Here is a 16,713-nt window from a genome sequence, read left to right on the forward strand (position 1 = left end):
TGCATCTGTGTGTATGTGTGTGTGTAGTGACTGTTTGTGTCTTCCCACTGTATATGTATGCTGTTCAGAGGACCAGATCTCTCTCCACTTCCCCAGTTACTCAAACAAGGGGATGGCTGCTAGGCAACGAAGCCACATCACATCACATCAGCCAAGCTGGGAGAGGGCAAGAGACATAGAGGGTTAGCGGGAGCGAGAGAGAGCAAGAGAGAGCAATAGAAAGAGGGAGGGAAAGGAGGAGGGAGTTTGGAGGCAGAAAACTGTGCTGGCAGTATTACATAAGCCAGCAGCCCAGTCCCACTGCTCACATTTATGTGGTTAGGCACTCGGAAGTGATGCCCATTAGTCACAAGTGACAAGGCAGGTGAAGATACAAAATCCAGCAGTGATTTTTAAAAGCCATTGTTGTTTATAATGGACGGCATTATGAACAGATGAGTCAAGCACCCCCCCACCCCCACCCCCCAAAACACACACACACACCCATGCATATGTGCATGGATGAGGGCCTACTGTACCGTACAAACAGAAGATTGCTAACATCCCAGAGGGATCATTCAGAGGGAGCAGATACACATGTATTAAAATACATCATGTACACACATATAATGATGCCATATGGAATGACGTGTTCATGCTGGTTCTTTTGAAGATGAGCAGGAGGGAGTGTTTGTGCCTGCATGCGTGCATAAAAAGCTACACCAGTCAAGGCCATCATCAAAAATACATCAAAGATCCAAATAATAATGAAGTGGAGCTGCTGCTGTGATAAACAGCATGTACAATATCCACCTATCTGCACTGCCACATGTATCAGAACACAACAACATGCTTTTTATGTCAAGATGTAACTGGCACATCTCTGAATTTATGAACCCGGTGATTGCGATCATTAAAAATATCCCTCCATAGACTCCATAGGCGATTTACAACAGAACGCTACTTATGCTAAAATATTAACTTTCTATACAGCCGTTTTTTATATGCAAAGACCTAAAGCCCTCTCTTTCTTTATCCGCACAAACTGCATTAATACAATTGGTGGTGTTAGAAGCTAGCAATGTTCACATTGCTAGCTTCTAACACTATGGAGCTATTAAACTGATAATCCGGTTGTTCAGTGATGATGCGACGAATCCTACTTCCGGGCCTAAAGTAGTCTGCGTTTAATATGGCTTTTGTGTTGTTAACATGTTTAATGTTATGTATTTTCTTCTATTTGATCTCAAAAAGCTCCTAAAACAGTCAGTGATCCCTGTTGACCTCCCTCGGCTTTTATTACCACTAATCATTTATTTAAGCTCAGTTTTTAAACCTTAGGATGTAACTACAGCCCAGCCCATGCAGCAGTATATGAATGACTAACCTCGTATTGTGGATGGATTATCTCAGTTGTTCTCCTGGCTGAAGTTTGGTCCTTTTACAGCATCCTGCCATGCGATTACATTTGTTCCTGACCACCGAGAACACTCACGTTAACTTTTATCGAGTGGGAAAAAAAGTTAGCTTGTTTATATTATGCTAACCTAGCTAAGTCGCTAGTGGTCACATAGCACATCATTATATACCAGCTAGCCCAACTTCAGTAACCCTACAAACGTCACTGCTGTTTAGTTTTCTGTCTTCATTTATGCTGGAAGTGATAGCAGAGCTGTACGTTTTAATTTGTTTCCAAAACCCCGCAGTCAGGACATGCTATATTGTATTTAGATAGAAGCTAGCGAGCTAACTCCCTGCTAACTTCTAACTCCGTTAAATGTCATAAATTCCGTTTTCATGGATGCCTGGATGTTAAACTCAATTGTTACACCTGGTAGAGCAGAACGCTGATCATTTTATTAAAGATGAAAGACTTTAGACAGTTTTTCAACTCTCAGTAATGCCACAGTGATCGTTTGATATATGGACCTGCAGCGGAGTTTAGGCCCAGACACGGCTAGTGACGTCAGACTGAACAATTGGATTATCAAAGAAACAAAGAAAGTTGCTGAGATTAATTACTTTTTCAAGTTGAGGTAAAAGTGATTTGTTAAACGGTTTGTTCTTTAAAATATACTTGATGAAGGAATGGCTAAAATTTTGGAAAACAAACTTAGAGTTAGATGAGTAAATAAATACCACTCAAACCTCTGTCCCTTAAACCTGAAGTCACGCTTAAGAAAAATATGAAACACGAGGAGACAGCTCACCTAGTTCAGTCCAAAACAGCAAAATAAATAAAAATAAATATTTTTCAGAAAATGAAAACTTATATCTTCAATTTAGTGACCTGCAGCACACTGCAGCACACAGGGATGGAAGCACCCTTCCTGAGACTGGTTATGCTGGAGGTCTTTCTTTTTTTTTTTTTTTTTTTGGTTAACTGGGAATTCTCCAGACCAAGTGCACTTACTTGGTCAACTTGGTTTTTTCTTTTGGTTGAAAAAAGTCTTACTTTTCCCACAATTGATAATTAACATAGTCCTGCAAAGCCCCAGTTGGCAAGTGGCTGCTGGAGGCTGCTGCACCAAAAACCTGATTGTCATCATTATCTTGTCCGGGTTGTTTGTAATTTGCATGAAAGACACAACTTTTACTTCGACTTCGGGCAGTCTCGATCTTCTGTTTGTGTTGAACTTTTCAGTTTCACTTCCACTCGGCAAGTGTTTGCAGACAAGTTTTCAAACTACAAACCTGACTGTGGCAACCTGGTAGCAACCAAATCAGTCAAATCAAGGTCTTCCATGCTGCATAATTTACCTCTTTGAAACAAATTAGATGCTTGCAACCACCAGCCACTTACAGCAACCACTTGCCAACTAGTTGGGGAAATAGATACTATTTTATTTTATTTTGTCTTCAAATATTGTAAATACATGAGTGATACCAGTCTGTTCTCCCCAACAGCAAGAAAACAGACCCAATACCCAAAACTAACTTTTGATTTAAAGCTCATGTTTCCATTGTCTTTTCGTCAGCTCATCATTAGATTTTAGCCAAAATCTTCACCCCAACCCAAACCTCCATGCTACTGCAAGGCCGTCATCTCAGAGCTCTCTGGGGATGACAGTGAAGGGACGGACGGGACTGGAGGCCTCCAACTCCAGGGCTGTCAAGAAGCAGTCGGGGGCCTGGTTGCAATCCCGAGACTGAAGAGCTTCACCCAGTCCACTCCACGCTTCGTGGGAGGTGCTGTGGATCTGAACCGCATCACGCAGAACCTTCTCGCCTAGGTGGACACGCCCAGTTTTCACCAGCAGACGGCCCTAAATGAACAGAATGATGGAGAGGTGCAGGAAAAAATTGTTTTACATTTACGTGCATTAATGTCACACTTCATAAGTTGTTTTCAAAACCTTAAAACTCTCTATGCACAGAAAGAAGTGTCCTGCTTAGAAAACAAAAACTGGATTTTTCTAAAACCTTTGGGGAAAAAAGTAACTAACGAGCAATGTTCCCTCTAATTTTTCACGTGTCTGAGCGAACACACAAACTCCCTGAGCGATCCCTTTGACCAATGTGAGCGACATCAGACGTGTGCACTTACATTTATGTTAGACTACTTTTAATTAACTGCTTTAGCCCACTTACAATAAAAATTAATAAATAAATCTTGTTCATGAACTGTGTAGTATGTTAACACTATTGGAAGTAAAAACACAACTTACTTTTTTTTATAATTTTTTTTTTATAAAGCTCTGACTTGTATTATGAGTATGAGTCTGTGGTCTGGGAGAGAGTCCTGTAACTCTCTGTCTGCAAAATACAGTATATGATGACCAATGTTGGGCAATTAATTATATAGTTACTTCTTCAAAAAAGTAACTCAGTTTGGCAAACAACAAAGTTTTTGCAGCTATTTTTCTAAATGCAGCCAAGGCGGTTTTTTTAAATAAACATTTCAAACTATTTACAGAACAATCAGCTGTTCTGCATCAAATCTGATGCCACACAAATTATTTGTGCCACTCCAAAACATAATTTCTGTCCACTATGAGATAAAGGAGAACAACAGCCTGATACCTGCAGGCCTGACAGCAGGAGATGTATCACTGCTGTAACACCTGTAACATTCAGCAGTCGCCTCGTTGTTCTGACACACACAACAAAACTATTGACTACACTACACACTAACTACACAAGATTTGTGCTAAACGTCTCAAATCTCTCACATCTCAAAACACCGCCGTCACTCCTAAAACTTCCCCCCGTTTCTTAACAACAAGATGCCACGTTGCCATACCATTTTTTGATTGGTCGACATGGTACTTTTTTGGACCAATAGGAAAGGCGGGGGGGGGGGGACGGGGGGTGTTTTTGCTCACAGGCCTTTTTGCTTATAAAACGCCGTTTTTACCGTTTCTTCCCGCAGTAAATATAAACAACGACAGTATTCAGGAAGAAAACCAAACATTGCAGATATTTTTATCACAACTCTGGTTTTACGTGGCCTATCAACACAATTTAAAAACTGGTATAAAGTCCACACTTTTTCCGTCAGTTGTTCCGTCTGTCCTGCTCACATCTCCAATGGTTGTACACGTTGTCATTAACGTGGCTTCACTCCACATCAGCCGCTTTGCTAACTAAAACACCGGTGTCGGCACATAAGGACGCTGTCATAGCCTGTCAATGACGTTGATTGGCTGCGTATATACGCATCGGCTGAACTATGGGATAAGGTGGCATTGTTCTAATCCCATATGGGAGCAGCCAGTCACTTACTGACTAACACTGCAAAACATGATTGTTGAAGTATTAATTTTAATTTCATTTCAGGTTAGTTTTTTTTTGTGCACAACGCAGATTTTCTGTGCGCAGAGACCGTGCCAACAGTGCGCAATTGCGCACGTGAGCAGCTTAGAGGGAACATTGCTAACGAGTAAACTTATTTACATTTTTATTTTAAGATAGCTGGGTTTGACACATTAAAACTGAATAATAATCACTTTCAAAAAGTTGGAGGATAAAAGATGACCTTTGGCATACTCTTCACAGAATGGAGATTTTACATTTAATTTTAGTACCTAGTTGCTCATATTATGTTTTTACTCAAAATGTCTACCATCAAAACGCTTTATGGCATGATAAGATCAAGCTAGCAGATGGTGGCTTTTTGCTAAAAACCCAAATCTTGGATTAGAATGCCTGCTGTCCTGCAGACGAGTCAGGATGACAAAAAACAAAAACGGAAACAAGAGTTGTATTCAGCTGGGATTGTACAGCTGAAGGGAGAAAATCCACAAATGATGAGATTAGGAGCGACCTTCTGCAGAAAGATGATGCAGTATGTTAGTGTGCACACAGTAACACGTGCACAAGCGCACACATACGCTGATGAAAACTGATAGCGGGCTTAGGGTTAGCGAGAGAGACGGCCTGAAGGGATCCTTTAAGTAGATGCGAGTTACTTGCTCTTCCTGCAGATGATTTGCCAACGCAGACTGTCACTTTTTGAATGACTTAACTGTGTTTTACTGGGTTTGGGTTTGTCATAACATAATTATCAATTAAAATATTTTCAGACGGAAATAATAAAAACTGTATTGTTTAGCATCTGTGTACCTTTTTTTTTTTTTAGCACAAATGCATGCCCAACACAGATAATCGAAGTCCGTGAGAAATCTCAGAATTATTGCGGACTCATTTGAACCTCTTTATTATTATAACAACAGTCACATGTTCCCAGAATGCTGTGTAACTCTATCCAGCCATACTCTACCGCTTATCTCCATTTGGACGCAGACATTTTATTCACCCCAGCTACCTCTTCCAATTAATCCAGGGGAATACTGAGTCGTTCCCAAGCCAGTTGAGAGGTATATTTTCTCCAGCAAGTCATGGGTCTGCCTTGGGGCTTCCTCCTGGTAGGACATGCTCAGAACACCTCGCCTAGGAGGCATCCAGTAGACATCCTACTCATCCAAGTCGGCTGGCTCCTTTTGATGTGGAGGTGCAGCGGCTCTTAAAGGACCGAGCTCCTCACCCTATCTCTAAGAGATAGCCCAGCCACCCTTTGAAGGACACTCATCTCCACCACTACAATAACTATTAGACAAAAAATTTAAGTTTTCCCCCTTAAGCAGCATTAAAAAAAAAGGATCCTCACTGATGTGAAAGTTACCTGAAAAGGTTTAATTCACGAGTTATTAAGTATTACCGCTATAATGACATTGCTCTACCAAGTATGATTTTGCTAATCATCTCCCACGCTAAATGGTGCCTTATAAAAACTGCAAATTGTCTGAATGCATACAGTGGGGCAAAAAAGTATTTAGTCAGCCACCGATTGTGCAAGTTCCCCCACTTAAAATGATGACAGAGGTCAGTAATTTGCACCAGAGGTACACTTCAACTGTGAGAGACAGAATGTGAAAAAAAAATCCATGAATCCACATGGTAGGATTTGTAAAGAATTTATTCGTAAATCAGGGTGGAAAATAAGTATTTGGTCAATAACAAAAATACAACTCAATACTTTGTAACATAACCTTTGTTGGCAATAACAGAGGTCAAACGTTTACTATAGGTCTTTACCAGGTTTGCACACACAGTAGCTGGTATTTTGGCCCATTCCTCCATGCAGATCTTCTCGAGAGCAGTGATGTTTTGGGGCTGTCGCCGAGCAACACGGACTTTCAACTCCCGCCACAGATTTTCTATGGGGTTGGGGTCTGGAGACTGGCTAGGCCACTCCAGGACTTTCAAATGCTTCTTACGGAGCCACTCCTTTGTTGCACGGGCGGTGTGTTTTGGATCATTGTCATGTTGGAAGACCCAGCCTCGTTTCATCTTCAAAGTTCTCACTGATGGAAGGAGGTTTTGGCTCAAAATCTCACGATACATGGCCCCATTCATTCTGTCCTTAACACGGATCAGTCGTCCTGTCCCCTTGGCAGAAAAACAGCCCCATAGCATGATGTTTCCACCCCCATGCTTCACAGTAGGTATGGTGTTCTTGGGATGCAACTCAGTATTCTTCTTCCTCCAAACACGACGAGTTGAGTTTATACCAAAAAGTTCTACTTTGGTTTCATCTGACCACATGACATTCTCCCAATCCTCTGCTGTATCATCCATGTGCTCTCTGGCAAACTTCAGACGGGCCTGGACATGCACTGGCTTCAGCAGCGGAACACGTCTGGCACTGCGGGATTTGATTCCCTGCCGTTGTAGTGTGTTACTGATGGTGACCTTTGTTACTTTGGTCCCAGCTCTCTGCAGGTCATTCACCAGGTCCCCCCGTGTGGTTCTGGGATCTTTGCTCACCGTTCTCATGATCATTTTGACCCCACGGGATGAGATCTTGCGTGGAGCCCCAGATCGAGGGAGATTATCAGTGGTCTTGTATGTCTTCCATTTTCTGATGATTGCTCCCACAGTTGATTTTTTCACACCAAGCTGCTTGCCTATTGTTGATTCACTCTTCCCAGTCTGGTGCAGGTCTACAATACTTTTCCTGGTGTCCTTCGAAAGCTCTTTGGTCTTGGCCATGGCGGAGTTTGGAGTCTGACTGTTTGAGGCTGTGGACAGGTGTCTTTTATACAGATGATGAGTTCAAACAGGTGCCATTCATACAGGTAACGAGTGGGGGACAGAAAAGCTTCTTACAGAAGACGTTACAGGTCTGTGAGAGCCAGAGATTTTCCTTGTTTGAGGTGACCAAATACTTATTTTCCACCCTGATTTACGAATAAATTCTTTACAAATCCTACCATGTGGATTCATGGATTTTTTTTTCACATTCTGTCTCTCACAGTTGAAGTGTACCTCTGGTGCAAATTACTGACCTCTGTCATCATTTTAGGTGGGGGAACTTGCACAATCGGTGGCTGACTAAATACTTTTTTGCCCCACTGTATGTGATAGATTTTGTAGGTAAAAGGTTACAGGGAAAGATAAAGGTTTACAATGCAGCTAGCATGTCACACTAGGAGTATTTGCTTACCACCACTGTTAGCCAGTGGCATCCCACGAGAGCTCATAACAGACCATTAAAATTTGCCATTGTAAAAGGAATCTTTCTCCTTTCATGTTAAAGAGTGGTCTGCATCAATCCTTGAAATAACTACTATCTTGTTGCCTATTGTCTCTGGAAGCAAAATTTAACTCCGTTTCACAATGGTCTCACCCACAGGCCGTATCCAGGTCCCAATAAAAGGAGACCGGCAGCCTTTTCTGGTTGTTTGCACATGCACAACGTGGATAAACGTCTGGTTTTTGGCAGGAAACTGATGCGAGACGAGCATGCTAGACAAGCTGCTGTTAGCTCTGCTTTCACTGTCGAGATCAGTTACCGTCTGGCCATTGTGTGGAAACCTCTGTGATTTATGAATCTAACAGATAAGTTTGTTCTTACTATCTACCTAGGCCAAAAGACTCCACCAACACTTTAACATTAACATAAATCACTTGCTTGACTGAATGTACAAGATCAAACCAGCTGTTTTGTTAATATACCACTTTCATTTTTCAGTAATCGTTTTAATCCACCTGTACACACTGATGGTTAACCATGTCACACAGTTTTCAAGTCTTTCAATTCAGCTGTAGTTTTTATTTTGTAAATATATTTAACATACTTTTTAAAAATCGAGGTCAAGCCACATACCACTGATGTTAGTCATGCTTACGTCTCACTACACACAAGAAGCTGTGCACTCCAAGTGAAACCACTGGTAAATGCATCCTCCACTGGTCTCTTGTAAGTTTTACTCATTACTAATATTATCAAAGCCTCAACAAAAGACTTTTTACCAAAAACACAGAGACCAGCTTATATCAGATTCACTGTTTCATGTATTCAGAACAATGTTATGGCCATTACTGGCAATCGCTGTCATTAGTCATCTTAAATGTCCCTTTTTTGCTTATTTACAGCTCCACGATTTTTGGACTCTACTACAGTAGCTTTGCATGATTCACTGTTGTGAATAATCCCTATTATTTAATACTGGGCGGTCATGTCGTTATGTAAAAATAAGGAAATATAACAATAATAAGGAAAAACTCTTTAAGCTTCACAAGTTCCAAACTTTGGCAAATTTTTAAGTTTACACAGATGGTACTAAATTGTCCAGAACATTCAAAGACATTGGTATGGTCCTGTACAGAACGTTATTTTCCCAAAAAGCTCATTTGCAGTGGGGGGTGACTATTACCTGAGGCTAGACCAGGAACTGTGGTAGGTATGCATGCACCCACTGGTTTTGCACTTCATGAACATACTCTATATACTATGTATACAGTATGTTCATAAACAATCCACGGTTTTCCTTTACAAAAAGCTGAGGAGAGGAAAGAATGAGCTATAGCTGGCACTTTTGGTAATCTGTAAGATCATTACCACTGATGTGCATATATTTAAAAAATGTATGTGCAAAAGAGAAGAACATTGTGGATGATAACTGTTGTCACCATGTTAAAGATCATACCGCTGCTTAGGTTTTGTCGTTTTGTAGCACAGCTCCATGGGGAGTCTGACACAACACAACCTCATGCAACTGACCAACTGCACAGAGTCAAATCTGCCTCACATATAAGCATCGTCTAAAGGCGCGCACACAAGCTCCAGTGTCACATGCATACTCAAGGTGACAACAGGGAACGAGTCTTGCACAATCATCCCTTGACTTACTCTATCTGTTACACACACACACAGGCACACACACAAACACACACACAAACACACATACTCTGAGATGGCCTGAGGTCAGACAGACGAGTCTTGTTATGCAGTCTCTGCTCACAAGCTTGAGATTAATTGGGCTGAAATTCACAAAGCTGTCTAGGGGCTCTGATGCAACTTTCAATAAGAGTGCACACTCTGCCTTCCTTCTTTCCTCTGCTCTCCTTTTTCTCACTTCTGCTGGGTGGAATACATGGAAAAACAACAAAACTGTTGGTACGGAGAAATGCAGGATGTGCACACAGGTCTCCAAGCTTGTAAAAGTGTGTACAAACGTGTGCATCAGTGCACACATGTGCAGGGATGTATGATACAGTCCTTGCTGCTGGTTTGGTCACTAGCTTCCACATCTCACTATCTGTGCCCTTGTCTCCAAACTCACATTGGCTACATTGTTCCAACATGTTTTTGGTATTAACAGTTGACTACTGGACTAACACACACACCAACAGTCTTAGCCTTCCACTGTAACCTATATCTTTTAGGCTGTTAACTATGGAAAAGTTGATGTTTATAGGTCAGTCAGCTTAACCGTACTGTACTTAATATACAGTACTGTGTTTTACAGGAAGCCATTTCCGTATTTAACTGACAGACATTGGGTTCCAGTAAATTTCAGTGTTTCTTGTAAAACACTGAAAAACTGTTTTTTCTTCTTTAAGTAAGATAAAAGGGCAGCTTGTGGAATGTGGTAAGCTCAGAATAACAGATGGGAAATGTCTAACTTAGGGGTATGAGGCGATTTAGAGGAAGTATGTTTCTAAGCTGCTTGTTGACAGTTTATCTGTGAAACCAAGGACACTCCTGTGTGGCGACTCTGGCTGCAGCAGGGAACAGTAGTTAGGGTGAATAGTCAATATGATTAATAAATATAGTGACAACATTAAGATCCAGACACAACATAATGCTGGATTTGCTTGTAAAAACCAGAAGCTGAATTTCCACTTTTGAGCAAATTGACCAATTGCATCCCATCGCTGTTGTTTTTTGAGGAAAATCATAACGATTATGAGCCCCATCCACTCAACATTTAGGACATATTATGCTGATGGTTTATAGTGCATTCATGGAGTAAATGAAATATGAACTTCAATTCCCCTCAAGTCAGAATAACAATATATAGGAAGAACGTAAGCCCAGTTAAATTCATGTATTGTCAGTAAAAAATGAACATGCAATCATTTAACTAAGGCTGTAGTAAGTAGTGTTCTCACTGCTGTAGCGAAACAGGCCTAGAAACAATGCAATCGGCTGGAAACCTCCGGTCTCTGGGGTAAAATGTATATTTACTGCAGCGGTAGTTCTGATAACAAGTCTGGTAAAGCCTTTATCTTCAAAACAGACGAGCACAGAAGGGGAAAGAACAACATTCACACTTAGGATACTGAGCCATCCAAAAAAGCACATGGATGTGATTCCAGGACCAGAAGGCCAAATCAAAACTAGAGCTTGCTAATTGACAGTTATTAGCAATTAGTTGGCTCCCCTCTTTTTCTAGTGAAGGAAACGATAACGTTTCTTGAGAACAAAACAGAATGTGACTGGCACAAACTCAAGAGATGATTAGCACCAGCATCTGGCTCACAACAGTGTTAGTTATGTCTCAGTCACAGTAGAATAAAAACAACAACCACCTGTGACAAGTAAGAAAATCAGTGTCTGAAATGTTTTCTTTCTGTGACTGATTGTAAACAGTTACAGTGACAAACTTACTGCACAGAGGTTGACCAGCAATGGAATAAATGACAAATGGTGACCACTGTGGATTAATAAGGTAATTGAACAGGTATTTTGATGGGAGGTAACTTGTTGCCAAATAATTGCAGTCTGACTCAGACTGACTGGAAACACATTTTTGAAATAATTGCTATTTCATTCATACATTTAGACAAATTGTCAACGCATTGGCATCAATCTGAGTTAATTGGAGACAATGAGTGCAACTCAGCTGTCATGCATCTCTTTGCTGGTTTCTGACTTTTTGCAAATCTCATATTTCACCCTGAAGTTAAATCACTGTCATTTTTCTTTTTTAAGTTTTAAAATTAAGTTTAAATTCTGAATTTAAGTTTTAAATCTCTGAAGTCATAACCTATTAGATATGCAATTTCTGCCAATTTATCACAGTGAATCACTGTTTTATCCTAAACAGGTAACAGCTCTCATTTGATTGCAGACCGGTAGCAGACTGATAGTAGACTGACATCATATTTTATCTTCATCTTGACACACCAAACATGCTTTGAAGATGCCAACTGGCTGCAATTATTTACAAACCTGGTCCCCATCTTTGAAGCAAGCATTACAAAGCCAACAAGATCACATGGCCATTGTACTTGCTCGCAGGGGTTTTGGTTGCACCGTAGTCTCCAACAACTATATTCCCCAGTGTGACTGTTCACTACTGACCAGACAAGATTTTAAGAAAGCATTTTGCAACATCTTCTTTGGCAATGAATGCACAGATATGAGACTGAAATTACTGTCCTTGGAAGGAAAGCAAATGCATGTTTATGAAACTACTAAACTGAGAAATAATTTTAGAGAAAGAAGAAGAGGACAGATTCTTGCTGAATTATTACAAGAAGAGAAATCCAGACACAGGACATCCACTAATCAAAGGGCCGACACTCCTGCTGTCCACTTGTCTGAGGAAAACACAGTGAAAAATGCTGACGGTTAAGCCATTGTTGCCCAGTGTCATTGGTGTGCATGTGTGTGTGTGTCTGTCTTTGGATCAAATTTGATTAGAAATTCAGCCAGTACAAATAATATATTGTGAGTGAGTGGGAGAGAGAACAAACAAATTCAAAAGCATTTCAATTGCCATCAAATGTTTCTGGCATTACGTGGAGAAAACTGGTATCTAATAGTTGGTCTTTAATTACTCCCAGCCATCTGTCTCCAGTTTTACCTAAAGCTGATCTCGGTGAGCTTGGCAGCACAGGTTTGTTTCTTTTCATGCCGTTTAAGCACAACCGAACTGAGCTGAGCCAAACTCTACGAGTGGGCACTGGTGTTTTCATCAGTCTTTCAAGCCAATTTTTTTAAGCAAACTTTTGAAATGCTTCAAACTACAAACAACATTTAATTAAGTGAACGTCCTTCGACTAGACTGAAGAGAAGGGGGAAAAAAAGGCTTCCTGGATGTCGCAAACAAGCACAACCAACAGAGATTTGATTATAGAATTGATTAGCATTGGGGAAATGAGTTCTTGTTCTTTGGTGTCAGCATTATTATATTATTCATATTCCATACAGTACAAAGACAAAAAGAGGTTTTTGTAATACTCTAGCATACCAACTGCAGCTAAGCAGGCTCCCCGGAGATTTATTAAGAATAATATTCATTCGATAACTTCTTCATTACCAAAAACTTTTTCTGCCTCAATTGTCCGTAGTCATCGTAGTTTGCATACAAAGTACTTGGATACAACGCAGCCTAACTCTTAAGCCAAACATAGATTAAAAAGGTTTGTGAAGGCAGAATAATGGTCACATACTTAAAGGGCATAAACACAAAATCATTTTGGGATAAGATGATCATATGAATATTTTCACAGTTTTAAAAAAAGGAATAAAAAAATTAACGTCTTTGAGACAGCGGCGAGACAGATGAACTCTAAATTTGGATTTTCAATCTGCTGTTGTCAGCCGTGCCGCCTACAGAGCTGTGACTGTCCAGACAATCCAGGAAATTAGAAGTTAAGGTACAAGTGGCTATATAGACCTGATCTAGAGAGAATTAAATGATCCTACAGTTTGGTATAGCACTCAAAACCATCTGCTGATCTATACACATCAACTACACACGAACAAGTCATGGCATAATACCCTCGCATTCAACCAAGACGAGAGACTTTACTTGAACTTTTAATCAGTCAAGTCTGGACGGGCAGGTATGGGCACAGTGAGCCAAGATTATTGTATTTACTAGAGATGGCACGATACCACTTTTTTATGTCCGATACCGATATCATAAATTTGGATATCTGCCGATACCGATATGAATCCGATATAATGTTTTTTAATCAACAAAACTGTTTTTTTTAAATATCTTGCTGCATTTTGTATAAGTTCATACTCAAGTTTAAAACAACAACTACACTAAAGCTATTCTGTTATACCTGTATGCAAAAAAAAATATTTCATAGTTCAGCAATACTGATCAATCTAATAAACTTAAACCTACACCATCCTCCCTATTTTGGTATTTTAAAGAGTGCTTAGCGTAAATATTAAGCAACCTAACTAATAGGGTTCCAACTCCCAGCAACAACAAAAATAAATAAATAAAAAATAGGGAACCACCCCTCACACTCCACCTCATGATGCTTAATCGACGTAATCAACCTTAATTTGATTCAGTGTGAAAAAAAAATGCACAGAAATCAATTATTTTTCAAGAAATATTAAATAGATTCAACATCTTTCTTCAACAAAATTGCAGACTGCACAGATGGTACCTTCCCAAAGTAAAAAGTATTATAGCTTACTAGGGTATATATATTAGACTTAATAGTCACTATATACAGTAATTGACTTCTATTCATTTTACATCAAATTAAAACTTTGGGTGTCAGATAATTATTTATTAAAAGCTAGACATTTTAAATGAGAATAAGAAAGAAAAGTATGTCTTTGTGTCCCCTTTTCCCTGTTAATGCCCTATCGGCCCCCCTGGCTAAACTTTGCTAGATCCGCCCCTGCACAGTTACCAGCCGTCAGCTACGTAGAAAAAGATCCTCGAGTAGAAAGTAATAATAAATAAATTCTAACAACAGCTGATCAAGCTTAAACGTGCTGCTGTTGTTCAGCCGCTGGTTTCCTCTTTCTGGTGCAAAGTGGGCCAAAAACAAACCAGAGAGACGGACTCGTGACAGAAAAGCCGATCAGCTGATCATTAAGCAGTTTCATGATTGAAGTAGCAGCAAGAAGAGGCAGTCGCTCCATATATCGCTTGTTAAGCTTAATGCAGGAATGCTTTACATTCAAAGATGGACTTACACACTTGCTTTACTTCTCTCGGGATAACTTTGTCGGAGATGAAATGCCAGGTTGCTAGCGAAGCTCCACATGCTATCCAGACCACCGACAGGTCCCGCATGCCACAGCCGCTCTATCACGTGATGCATACTGCTCCGACGTGCTAACGTTCTGAGGTGAGTTACGGCGTGTTGCAAGTTTTGTGAGGTGCTTTCGTGATATTTAATGGATCGGATTACATTTTTTATTTTTCTGCGATATCCAATCCAGTAATTTAGGTCAGTATCGGACCGATACCGATACGTAATATCGGATCAGTCCATCTCTAGTATTTACCTCTGCTATGTTGGCTTGACCTGTCTTTGACTGCTATTGGATTAATATTAAGTAGTGCTGTCAGCATTAATCTTGTTGAAATGACGTTAACGCCATAACTGCATCAACGCGGATAATCTCTGTTAGCGAGTTAACGCGTATCGCCCCGTGCATGGGGCTGCATGGCGCTAACGCGTTAACGAGCTAACCGCGTTAACGAGCTAACCGCGCTAAAGCGTTGACGCCGTGCAGCCCTCGCACGCGGCAATCCGCGTTAACGAGCTAACGGAGATTTGCCGCGATAATGCGGTTATGGCGTTAATATCATTTTAACTAGATTAACGCTGACAGCAGTAATATTAAGTTTACTGTTTCTTCCATTGACAGCTCAGTATTTTGGGAGGCAAGTTGAAGCAGCTTTTCGAGGTTGTTAGACGTACCGCCATTCTTCAGTGTTTATTTCATAGAGCAAAAGTAAAGCAGAAGAGGAGCTTTGAGTTGTGGAAACGTATGTTGATTGATGAGATGGTGAATGTAGTGTGTGCACCTATCATTAGAAAATATATTAATGCTGGTATGCAAGAGCTCTTAATGTTACCCTTAAAAAAACCAAACAAACAAACAGTAAATAAACACCAAGAACAATACGTGGAGAAATGAACCGAAGGCAGAGTCCAGATGTGTGGAGAACTATGACTTCAGTGAAATATGAAACTCTTTATACAGATCCCATCAGCTTGCTCAGAGTCATCCACCACTTGGCAAACCAACGTAGAATGAACATGTACAGCTTCAAACGTCCAAAACAGGGGGTGACATTGTGTTGCCAACTGCTGGCCAGCCATTATATCTCTTTATATTTTGAAGGCATTGGGTACTAAAGGGTTAGAAGGTATCTAGTCCCACTAGGACCTCCACAGTGGGTTCTTAACCCCCGGCTGTCTCGAGATACTTTAACCTTTAATACAACATACAGTGCGATAATTAGGAACTTTTCAACGGCGATACCTGACAGAGGTGCAAATGTCTAGTTGGATCGGACGCAAGATGGTCTTTAACTTCCCAGCTCACTACAGTCTATTCGATGTGAGATTGTGCTGTTGTGCAAAAAGTGCGCCAATACTCTCCTAGAGGTGCTTCCTGCACCCTCTATCCAGGCACCTTCCTGTAGTGCAAAATCTGAGCTGGACTATTTTCTGTTGTGCTTTGAGTGTCTGACAGGACACTCAAGAAACTGTCAAAAGGCCCGATGCTCTTATCTAAACCTAACAGTATAACTTATTTCACACAAGTATTCCTTGAACTGAGAACTGTAGAAAATATTCTGACTCAAGGTTGCCAAAAGGTTCATGTGTGTCATGATAATCTACATACCGACTGGCTGTGATTTTATATTCAGCATTCAAGTAGTTGAGCGGTAATATTCCTGTTCCTAGCTCTCAAACAGAAAGGGAATAAGCAAGTTTTGGTAGAGGTGTTCCTCAAAGTGTACAAAAGGCCTGCTGTCCCATCCTGATCTGTTTGGCATCGCTGGTTAATTTGGATGTCCAGGAGAATTTAGTACATAACACACACTCCTACCGAGATTAAAACATTTTAATTAATTACTTTCACTTTTGTTGGGGTGATATGACCACACAAATCTTCACGCACCTGGATGGCATGTTTGTGTGTGTTTGTTTGGGGAAAAAGCAGCACATACAGTGTGGCTACGGTTGACTCCTTCAAGTACATTCTCACCTTAC

At 40.5% G+C, this 16,713-nt stretch overlaps 1 protein-coding gene across 1 annotated transcript in view; it reads right to left on the minus strand.

Annotated features, from left to right (window-relative positions):
* Positions 1 to 474: 474 nt before the first annotated feature.
* ttc7a (tetratricopeptide repeat domain 7A) overlaps positions 475 to 16,713 on the minus strand; it is a 68,001-nt gene continuing 51,762 nt past the window's right edge. Inside the window, exon 20 of the mRNA XM_080869563.1 lies at positions 475 to 3,245. Within this exon, the coding sequence (XP_080725689.1) occupies positions 3,027 to 3,245 (219 nt within the window). The 3' untranslated portion in view covers positions 475 to 3,026. The remainder of the gene's footprint in view (positions 3,246 to 16,713) is intronic.

Source organism: Rhamphochromis sp. 'chilingali', assembly GCF_963969265.1.
Source record: "Rhamphochromis sp. 'chilingali' genome assembly, chromosome: 20".
NCBI lineage: Eukaryota > Metazoa > Chordata > Actinopteri > Cichliformes > Cichlidae > Rhamphochromis > Rhamphochromis sp. 'chilingali'.